Source organism: Carassius carassius, chromosome 45 (genome assembly GCF_963082965.1).
Source record: "Carassius carassius chromosome 45, fCarCar2.1, whole genome shotgun sequence".
In the NCBI taxonomy this organism is placed as follows: domain Eukaryota; kingdom Metazoa; phylum Chordata; class Actinopteri; order Cypriniformes; family Cyprinidae; genus Carassius; species Carassius carassius.
In genome coordinates this window covers 2,297,717-2,309,577 of record NC_081799.1, presented here as the reverse complement: position 1 = coordinate 2,309,577, position 11,861 = coordinate 2,297,717, and the positions used below count along the sequence as shown (strand labels likewise).

General features: G+C 41.3%; 1 protein-coding gene across 1 annotated transcript; it reads right to left on the bottom strand.

Annotated features, from left to right (window-relative positions):
- Window positions 1-1,632: 1,632 nt before the first annotated feature.
- On the bottom strand, window positions 1,633-11,631 carry chsy3 (chondroitin sulfate synthase 3). The gene is given in 4 exon segments (XM_059539333.1): window positions 1,633-2,480; window positions 2,483-2,653; window positions 10,731-11,199; window positions 11,202-11,631. Coding segments are annotated over 4 exon segments (912 nt in total). The 5' UTR covers window positions 11,334-11,631; the 3' UTR covers window positions 1,633-2,340.
- Between the last annotated feature and the right edge of the window lie 230 nt (window positions 11,632-11,861).

Sequence of the window (11,861 nt, the reverse complement as noted above, 5' to 3'; positions counted from 1 at the left end):
TTATTTAACTTTATTTTTAATTTTATTATATGCCTTTTTGTTTTTACATTCCCTTATTGTATAGTTGTATCTATATTTTATATTTGATCTAGATTTTTTTTAGGCTTTAATGTTAATGTTATCTGTATGCACCGGGGTCTGAGAGTAACGCAATTTCGATTCTCTGTATGTATGTACTGTACATGTGGAAATTGACAATAAAGCAGACTTGAACTTGAACTTAGACTGAAGATGTACTGATGTCTTTAGGATACAACAACAAATCACTCTGTAATTTCATTAATACCTACACAAAAGACACAGATCTAATGGTCCAAACAACACATGGCCTGGACTTTGCAGCTTATTTGTCAAATTTACAGGTATTAAAATTAACTTCATTGATCAATGTAAATCTTTTAAAATTACAATGGATTATGCATTTATAAATGGTTTAATCACTTCTTAAAGGGATAGTTCACTTTCAAATGAAATTTTGGTATGTTTTAGCTTACCTCAAGGGCATCCAAGATGTAGGTGTCTTTGTTTCCGCAGTAGTATCCATTTTGATATTTTTCTTATCCAATCTTATCTGTGACTCATATAATGCAGGTCTATGGTCACTACCTCAAAGAGCATGCACAGAGAAGTCCAAATGAAACAATTCCCCATCGTAAGTACACATTGATGGCCTAAGGCACGAAACGAGCGGTTTGTGTGAGAAAACGAACAGAATTTGGAATTGTATAAGTGGAATTGTAACTCAATGTAACAAATGATTACAAGACGTCCATGGTGGCCGAAAATGTCATGCCAAAACAAATACAGTGACATACTCAAAAGAGACATGATACGGTAAAATGGTCAAAAAAGGAAAAGAGATCACGTGGGCAGCCATACCATTGTTTTTGAAAGTGGCAAAAAAAAAAACGCAACCCCAGAGTTATCAAACTAAAACGGGGTCAGCAAAACAGATGTACTGACAGAACTTAGAGGGAGACGGGGGTCTATAGCTTATACTAAACTTCAGTTTTGTTTAGTTAAATGTATGATACTTGCATTTCCTTGGCCTGGAATGAGCGTCTGGATGCAAAGTCTTGATGTTTGGAGGTTCGGTGGTGTAGGAGTCGTGATCACATTCTTCCGGTTTTGAAGATTGATGAATTCCAAAGGTGTCTTGACTCAATGGTGATTGGGAGTTTCTTCCCAGAGGAAAGTGACAAGAGCTAAAAAAAAAAAAAAAAACATCAGCTGAGATCCTAAGATCTTTGGTGAATGGAGAGTCAAGGCACGAGGCCTGGCGCAGACTTAAGGGTCCAAGAGAGTTCTAGTTTATATACTCTCAGCAGAAGAATGCAAAATAGATCAAAGAGAGGAGGCATCTGTGTATGGGACCTTTGAGATGGTTCACACCTCTTAGCTCTTAGGAAGGGCTTGTCCAATGAGGAAGGTGGGAGTTTTCCAAGCAGGATTTTGGAAATACTGTGGAGTTATACAATCCTTTGTGTGAAATCCTGGTAATTTGCATATGTAACTGGATCAGAAGTTGATATACAAACTAGTAAGGATTCTTAGAACACTAATATGTTGCATAGGTATCAACATATAATATACACTCTCGTTTAGATCATCAGAAGACAAATTCATAGATACTAATCATGGTAAGAGTACATATAGGTAAAATTACGTGAATGAGTAGTTCTATCACAAGAATGCATAAAACAATTTATAAGACAAAAAGACAATATACAAGAACAGTAACAACATACAGAATGACCTGAAGTATATGTGTGTTCATTTAAAGAAAGGTTTTTCTATGAATTAATTAGAGAGTCCATTTCTATAGCAGCATGTTTTAGAGAGAACTTAGCAGGAGGAAGATACTCTCCACGTACTTTTAAGTCGTATCTAATGTATCTAATCTAATGAATAATTTATTTGTTAAATCAAATGAAAAATGGTGTGTCTGATTGGGGGAAATCCCAAAATCCTGGAAGGAGGAGAGCACTGTTCATTTACCCACGCACCCCCCACCCCCCATTAGGCCACAGCTGCCCCATTACATAAAGGCACAGCAGCACAGAACTAAGTATACATGCTGTGTCAGCTAAAATGACCGATGGAAGACATTAATTTGACAACTGATTTAGAAAAGATATCTAGTCACATGAAATTTAAACACTGAACAACAAACATGATCCTGACCAGCACATATTTGTGCCTAAAATGTAATGGTGCAAGAAATATAATGTAATAATATTTTTTTATTATTATTATTTGAAGCAAAACAGCTGAATATAATTAGAGGTAAAAAAAAACCTGAACAAACCTGAACCTCTGAGAGTGTGCACTTCAACCCATTCAACCAAAATGCCACAGGGGGACATTAACCAGCATTACCTCATATGACCAGATGCACTGGGTCCCTCCACAACGCCTGACGCAACGTCCTTTCTCCACATCTTCATGAGTAGTGTACATCTCTTTGAGACAGGAGCCATCCTGCGGAGAACTTCTCGGCTAAAAATCATCCCTGGACCACCCATACAGAAGTTCTCTCCAGGCTCCAGGGCCAATTTACCCAGCTCCTCTCTAGTACCAAGACCTGTCTGACCCAGATACAGCGGTTTACTGCTGTTGAGTGAACGAAGAAACAATTATCGATTCGAGGAGCCTGATTTGACTAGCATTTCACAGTCGAATATTCGTGGGCTGTTATGATTATGCCATTCTGACTATATGGGGGAGCTCAAATGTCTGATTTCACACAGAACTACCGGTTTTCTCCCAATAAGTTATTATACAGCCTATTATGATAAAGCCGTGAATAAGAATTTGAAAAGAAAGAAGCTTCAAATTAATATTTTAAAGTGCTTGATTAAATCCAACCACCCCTATAGATTTATGTTTCACTTTCCATAATCCATGACCGACAGAAGAGCATCTTGGCGGCAGGGATTTAAAACTTTACCAAGACTCAAACTGTCACAGGCAGATACTGGATTTTTTCGAACAGGTGGGGTTCAAGTGATTTCAAAACGTTTCATCTGGTTTATATATATCGTGGATATATTATTTACCTGATATAAGATGAATTTGGTTTTGAGTCAAGCGCTTCATTGTAGTACTACCGTGATATCTCTTCAGTGCACAGCGCGAGCAGCAGGTCAAACTACAATGCAGAATATCAATAATTATAACTTTACTGTCACACCCATACCATTATAATGAAAACACCATTATAATAAAACACTGTGATTTTTTTAGAGTTTAGCTGCCATGTTTCTTCACATTGTTTCGTAAAGAACGCGTCCACAAAAGGAGTTTGCATTCAGAGCTGCGGAGATATGTTCATGTGCTTTCAGGCTCTTTTTGCAGATAGCCTATGAATCCTAATATTAACTTTATGTTGTATAAATAATGAAGCGTATTCTACATGAAATTATGAGTTTAATCCCATTGATTAAAAACTTGCTATCAAATGCTGACTCTGGTGGTCATCTTCAGCGCAAGCAGTTCTAAACAGACATGCAGAACATTAATTAGGCGGATTAATAGGAGAATGAAATACAGGCTTTATTTTAGATACATAAAAAAAGGCGGGGTGAATTCTCCTGTACGCTGGAAGAAGTTTGAGGCGGACTGACGATTTTGGTGACAGTGAATGGGCCAATTAATTTGAGTGCAAATTTATTAGAGACGGATCGGAGAGGAATGTTCTTAGTAGAAAGCTACACTTTTTGACCCACGATGTATACAGGAGGCTTAGACCGGTGGCGATCGGCTTTAGCCTTGGTGCGTGCCCCCACTTGGAGTAGAGTCTCGCGGGCTCTAGTCCAAGTGCGGTGACACCTCTGGACGAAGGCGTGAATGGAGGGGACCGCAACTTCGGATTCCAGACTGGGAAAAATAGGTGGCTGGTAACCTACACTACACTCAAACGGAGATAGGCCCGTAGCTAATATCGGTAAGGTATTGTGGGCGTACTCCACCATTGACAACTGTTGGTGGAGACTTACAGTCTCACAGTAATCTACAGAACTCAGGCCAAAATTTGGACACAAGTTGGGGTCCCCTGTCGGAAACCACGTCTATCGGGAGGCCATGTAAACGAAAGACGTGATCTACGATGGTCAACGCTGTCTCCTTGGCTGAGGGTAATTTGGGCAAGGGAATAAAGTGGGCTGCCTTCGAGAACCGGTCCACCACGGTCAGAACTACCGTGTTGCCCTGGGAGGGCGGGAGGGCGGTAATAAAATCTAGTGCAATGTGGGACCAGGGTCTCGAAGGGACCGGCAGCGGTTGAAGTAACCCATCAGGGGGTCGATTGGAAGTCTTACCAGTGGCGCAAGCCAAAACAAAACTGTGAATGTCACGAGCCATAAGTGGCCACCAAAATCGTTGCTTGACTAAGAATTTAGTACGGTTAACTCCTGGATGACAAGCCACATTAGAGCAATACCCCCACTGGATGACGTTGGACCACAATCCCTCTGGCACAAATAATCGATTCGGTGGGCACCTGGGTGGAGGCGTTACCCCTTCTAAGGCTGTCTTGACCTTCGATTCGATCTCCCATGTGAGTGTGGAGACCACTAATGTCTCAGGGAAAATGCACTCGGGAGTGGACGGGCGTTCGGAACGGTCAAAAATACGTGACAAAGAATCGGGTTTAATATTTTTGGAACCCGGGCGGTACGAGAGAGTAAAGTCAAAACGTCCGAAAAAAAGTGCCCACCGAGCCTGCCTGGAGTTCAATCTTTTGGCAGTACTAATATATTATAAATTCTTGTGGTCGGTCCATACTATAAAAAGAACCCCCGAACCTTCTAACCAGTGGCGCCACTCCTCTAATGCCATCTTGACTGCCAACAACTCTTGGTTACCAATATCATAGTTATGTTCGGCAGGGGATAATCGATAAGAGAAAAATGCCCATGGGTGCACCTTGTCGTCTGAGGGAGAACGTTGAGATAACACCGCCCCTACCCCACCTCCGATGCGTCGACCTCCACCACAAACTGATGTGATGAATCAGGGGTGATCAGGATAGGGGCTGAAACGAAGCAGCTCTTCAGTTTGGCAAACACAGCCTCGGCTGTGTCTGACCACCTGAACGTAGTCTTGGGAGAGGTCAAGGCGGTCAGAGCTGCGGCTAGTTGGCTGCAGTTGCGAATAAAACGCCGGTAGAAGTTGGCGAACCCCAGAAACCTCTGTAGGGCCTTACGGGAATCTGGACTTTGCCAATCTACCACAGCCTTAACTTTCTTGGGATCCATGCGTATTCCCTCAGTCGACACGATATACCCGAGAAACGTAACAGACTGTGCATGAAACTCGCATTTCTCCGCCTTGACAAAAAGCCCATTCTCTAGCAACCTCTGAAGCACTCGTCGAACGTGCTGCACGTGTTCCTGGAGAGAAGAGGAAAAAATCAATATGTCGTCCAGGTAGACATATATGAATTGATCAATCATATCTCGCAGCACGTCGTTGACGAATGCCTGGAAGACCGCTGGGGAGTTGGAGAGCCCAAATGGCATGACCAAGCATTCAAAGTGCCCCCTGGGGGTGTTAAAAGCGGTCTTCCATTCATCCCCCTCCCTGATGCGGACCAAATGATAAGCATTACGTAAGTCCAATCTTGTGAAAATCAATGCTCCCTGCAACCTCTCGAAGGCTGAAGACATCAACGGCAAAGGATAAGTATTTTTTCCCCACAAAAAAGAACCCCGCTGGAGAAGAGGAAAGGCGGATGAACTTAGAAGCTAGAGAATCAGAAATATATTTCTCCATAGCCTCCCTTTTTGGAACAGAAAGTGAATATAACTTGCCTTTAGGCGGAGACTTACCTGACAGTAAATCTATGGCACAGTCATAGGGACGATGCGGAGGGAGAGAAGCAGCAAGAGACTTACTGAACACTTCCTTCAGGTGGAGGTACTCCGCGGGCACGTTAGACAAATCCACTGCCTCCTCCTGAAACACAGACATAGAAACAGACGGACAAGCAGACACTAGACAAGACTCATGACATTTGTTACTCCAGGTCAGGATGGAATTTAGTTGCCAGTCTATCTTGGGGTTGTGTAAGAGGAGCCAGGGGTGACCGAGGACTATGGGTGCCAGAGGAGAGTCAAGGATGTAGAAGGAGATGGTTTCTGAGTGGTTGCCCTGATGTGATGAGGGTGATGTCTTCAGTGATGTGAGAGATGACCGGTAATCTCTGTCCATTAAGGGCGTGAACTGTGATGTGGTGTGTGAGGGGTCTGAGGGGAATGTGAAGTCTGTGTGCTAGTGTGTTGTCCATGAAATTACCTTCAGCCCCTGAGTCCAGTAGTGTTTGACAGTCGTGAATCTGTGCTGACCATCTTAGTCTTACCGGGAGGAGCGTAGATGATGATGAGGTCTTCTCGGCGGAGATCCCACCCGATAGTAGCCTCATACTTACTACCAGGCTTGGCCTTTTACCGGACAGATGTAAGCGTGATGACCGGTTCCCCCGCAGTAGAGGCACAGGCCCAGGGACCTCCGCCTCTCCTTCTCCTCCCGGGAAAGCCGAGCTCGCCCTACCTGCATGGGCTCGTGATCGTAGGAGGGGCTGGCCGCGTCCCCGCCGCTGACTTGCACGTCTGTCTGGGCCTTAGGTGTGGAGCTGGGTAGGTTCCGTCGCTCCACTCGCGTCAGACGTGCATCTACCCTCAGCGCTAGTTCGATGAGCCCATTGAATGAAGTAGGAAGATCCAGGGCATAGATTTCCTTCTGGTCGCGGACAGCCAGCCCATGCAGGATCATGTCCCACTGCGCCTCCTCGTTCCAATGACACTCCACCGCCAGAGTACGGAACTCGATAGAATATTCTGAGACGGATCTTTCACCCTGACGTAATTCGGCTAGCATCCTCGCCGCCTCCCTCCCGGCGATGGCCCGATCAAAGACCCACCTCATCTCGGCGGAGAGTGTCTGGAACGAGGCGCAGCATGGATCTTGATTCTCCCACACCGCCGTTCCCCATAATGCCGCCCTCCCAGTGAGCAGGGTCAGAACAAAAGCCACCTCACCCGAGTAGGACTCTGGAATGGGGAGACGTGGTTCCGGCTGGGAGGGGGTCTCCGGTGGTGTGGGAGGAACGGGCAGTGTAAGCAGCGCAGTGGGAACTTATAGAAGCTGTAGTTGTTGGGTGAGCTCGGACACCTGCGCCACCAAAGCCTGAACTGCGCGACCAGTGTCGTTACGATTCCTCTCCTGGGAGTCCATCCTCCGAGCACTGGCGCTGAGAAATTCCTCCAAGGCAGATGACGGGTTACTCGCTGCCTCCATAGTTGGTCAGATCGTTCTGTCACGTCTGCGATTAAGGAGAGGAGGCAAATGCGAGTAATGGATATTTATTAGGATGAGTAATGGTGAGGAGATGATGGTGGGTGATGCAGGGACCTCGAAGGAAGCACAGACAGGTGAGGAGGAGTTTGAGTGCGCTGGTGGAGGTGGTGGTGGTGGTAATCCGTGATGATGACTGGTAATCCAAGGTTGACCGAACTGGAACAAGACATGATGAAGCGGAACAGGAGGAAGAACAGACATGAAGCACGGAGGACCTCAAACAACGATCTGACAAACAAGAGACGAAAGACAGGGCATTAAGTAGGCTAGGTGGAATGAGCTGCAGCTGCCGCTGATCAGATGATCTGCGGTAACACCCACAAGAAACAATCAACATGACGTAACAAGAGACGAGCAGGAGACGGTGCATTCATGAACCGTGACACCCTAGTAATGACCCTAATAAAAAAAATATAATAATAAAAAGAACATGCCATAATTGTTTCAAAATACATTTATTTCATACTAAGTATACTTCAAATCTATTAACATATCTATTGATATGTAAAATTGATGATATAAATGTAAAAAAAAAAATGTAATGAATTAATTGACATATCTTTTTATTTTGGAGTATTTCTTCATTCCATAATGTACATTTCTTAATATGAAGCTCAAACTGTGTATAGGTATTACACTACTTTACTGTACCTCACCTGCTCCATGAAAATAATTTGCTACTTATACTGATTTGTGGTATTTTTTTTGCATGAAATGTATTCTTTAAAAGTACTATTCATATCTGTGTAAAAATCTGTGTTTGGATTTAAAATTTACTTAAATATATTTGACATTTTATATATATACTATACTACAAATACATTTACATATTGATGTGCTTAAAGCAACACTATGTAACTTTTTCTGTGTTCAAAATTTGCTCAATTATTGATGAGCGAATATCATGAATTCATCTTCCAAACCTCTATTTTGTCTTATCCCAAATCACTATGGTACTCTTATATTAAATGCTTATATTCTGACTATTGTAGACTGTTCAGGTCATCACCGCTCCGGAGTAACACAAGAATTTAGATAAGTAGCTCAGGTTAGAATGTTCTTCCGCGGGATGCGTGCATTTCTGTCTATTAACCACTAGAGTGCCAAAACGTACTGATTCTGTGTTCAAAACGCCATACTATTAAATACCTGGATTACCTATTATATTTACCAGAATCTGCTAAATATAACTCAAGTACACTGAAATCAGTACAGAAGTTGTGTTCGGAATGGTATTCTACCACACAACTTCTACTATATTGCAGTATGCTGCGTGCATACTGTAAATAGTAAGATAATGTTCTGTATGCAAGGAATGCCTGGATTACCTGCTACATTTGCTGAAATTTGATGTATGCATCTGAAGACACTGTACACACCCCATGTAATGTTTCATCTTCAAACACGTGAGTAAACTGGAGGCAGGGAATGGTAATTATAAAACACTTTTATACATACATGTTACTGTAAACTACAAACTATCACTGTGCATCTAAAAAAAATCGTAAGTAGGACATAAATGGTTCTTTAATCTCTACAGCACATTTCCGATCAAGTCAAATGAAGTCACCTTTATCTCTATAGTGCTTTATACAGTACAGATTATTTTAAAGATATTGAATAATAGAAATATTGAAGTAATATAATATATAAATAATTTGTTGGCAGAGACTATTTACAATAACTCTGATCACCAATGCATGGCTATTATAAATAGCACTGCAAAAGATGCCCGTTGATCTGTAATATCAGTAGCGCAGTGGATAAAAGATGTATAATGAATGATTTTAACACAATTGACCCGAGTTCAAGGCTGCCCTTTACCAAAACTTGTTCTAGACTACTCCATTTCCCACCACATATCAGACCAGAAAGGCACTCATTTTCTATATAAATAAAATAAATATTTGAAAATTGGAAATAAAACATCTGATTAATAATACAGTGTTATTAGGTGGTTAGTAGTATAGGTATAGGGAGGTTTAATTGTCCCAATAAAGTTGCATTCATTTAATAATATTTTTAATTATGATAATTTAAACACACTATGTTATTGCATACTGTTTTATAATGTACTACAGTACTGAAATATAAATATTCACCACCTAACTACTATTTACACAATTATTATTAGTTCTGCTCAGTATTTAAAGTCAATTAATTATGTAATGAGTTCAATTGGGAAATATAACATTGTTTACTATTATGAATCCTTAATTAAAGTCTTTGTAAAAAAAAATGGTTAGTACATTTACTTGTAAGGTAACAAACTCATGTCATGTGACAACACATTAGCACACAACTCTGAAACATTTGTTGCTTAGTGTATACTGTTTCACAGACTATTTTAAAAATTGTAGCCAGTATCCACTGTGTACTGGGCAGTAAGCAAGTATGCCATTTCGAACACAGCCATAGTGTTGCTTTAATAAAAATAGCCTGTAATTGTACTTTTTTGTACAGTAATCTGGTATACTTAAAGTCTGCTAAATTGGAACAAATAAATGTGTAAATTTAATAGTGCTAAAGTGGTACTAAAGTCCAACTACATAACTACTGGTATATTTGATTGTGGACTATATTTACTTTACATTTATGCATTTGGCAGACGCTTAAAAGCAACTTACAGGGCATTCAGGCTATGCATTTTTTTTAACCATGTGTGTTAAAGACTCATACAAAGATCATACAATCCTTATTAATACTGATAGCCTACTAAAGCACATTTTGAATGACAAAATACTCCAAATAAAATATGTCAATAAATATGTTAATAGATTTGAAGTATACTTGGTATGAAATAAATGTATTTTGAATCAATTATGGCATAGGTTATGTTTTAGTTTTTTACTAGGGTCATTACACATATATAAAATATTTATTTAAATTAAGTGTTTAGAGTCATAAAGTTTACTGTTACTGAATCAAACGAGAATCACCAAAAAAACTATTTTACTATAAAACTATAAAAAAACTATAAAAAAATCATTTTGCATTATTGACACACTGTTCTCCTAATGAATGTTTTTCAGTTGCTTTGACGCAATGTATTTTGTTTAAAGCGCAATATAAATAAAGGTGACTTGACCTGATTGTTACAATAAAAACGCTATATAAATAAAGGTGTCTTAACTTGCACAATGCAAACGCATTCATAAAATTCATAAACCAAAAAAAAAAAAAAAAAACATTTTTATGGTCCTTCAACAGGCTTCCAAAACTTTGTACTTTCTCACATTTTCCAGGAAAAGGCAGTTCAACTTATTGCCAATATTTCAAAAGCTGCTGGTCGTATAAATATTTTTCAAGGTCTACTATTCATCAGAATATTTCAACAATGTCCCCTTTAAAATCATACCCCTATTATTCACCTCTAATGTAGACATCATCATCAGCCCGCATAAACCACTCGTATTTATCCAAATAATGGTCATGCATGTACTTCAGCATCATGAAAGATTTCTTCTGCGGAGGGTATGAATCATCAACACCTGCCAGAGGAATGACAGGCATTGGAGTTGGCAGGGAGACCTTCTCAGAGCCCTCACTGGAGAAGAACTCCACCCGCCCGGGGATGTAGAAGGCCCATGTCCTGTAGGCAGCCACAGCCCTTGAGGCCAGATACTTCTGAGCTGTCATGACCCCCACATACAAGAATCTAGCAGGAGGTACAGGACCACTACTGTTCCCTGTCCCATAAAGCTCCTGTTCACCTTCATCACTGCCTTCCTGGCTGGAGAAGAGTGGCTGCAGATGCTTCTGTCTGCCAATAGTAGATGAGGTACTGTGGGCGGTGCCTGAAACTTTAGCCTGAGCCCTGCCGCTACTGTAGTATGTACTGTACACACTGAAGACCTTCTGTTCTTCACACTGATCTTCACAACTCTGGGCACAACCAGCCACGATGCTGCTGTGAAGCCAAGAAAACCCCCCACGATGAAGCTCACCAAAGGCCTTCTGGACCTGAGGGCCATCGCGCAGTCAGAGCAACAAATCACTCATACACATCAATCCCTCAAACAGTTGTGCATGATGGATTCAAATGGAGTCTCTCTCTCTCTCTCTCTCTCTCTATATATATATATATATATATATATATATAAAGATGACCATTATTATCTAACATCTGCAAAGTACTTTCGCGTACACGTTGCGCGACCTGAAGACGAGTGTTGTCCCGGTCCTTGCTGGTCACTTCTGTCTTGCTTTTTCGCTAGCAAGGGCGCGTCCAATCCACATTACCGTAGTGAAAACGCTTCACGCTGAAACCGGGATAAAAACGTACTCGGTTACTAAACGTAACCTCGGTTCTCTCTAGAAGAGCGAACGAGTACTGCGTCTTAGCTAAGACGCTACGGGAAAAGTCTCTTTTCACGAAATACTGAAGCAAAAAATTATCCTTAATTTTGTATTTTTGTAAAGCGCATTTGCAGCAGTACACAGCCATAGGCGAGACGGCTCGTTCGCTCATTGGCTTGTTCTGCGGCAACTGCACAGCCTAT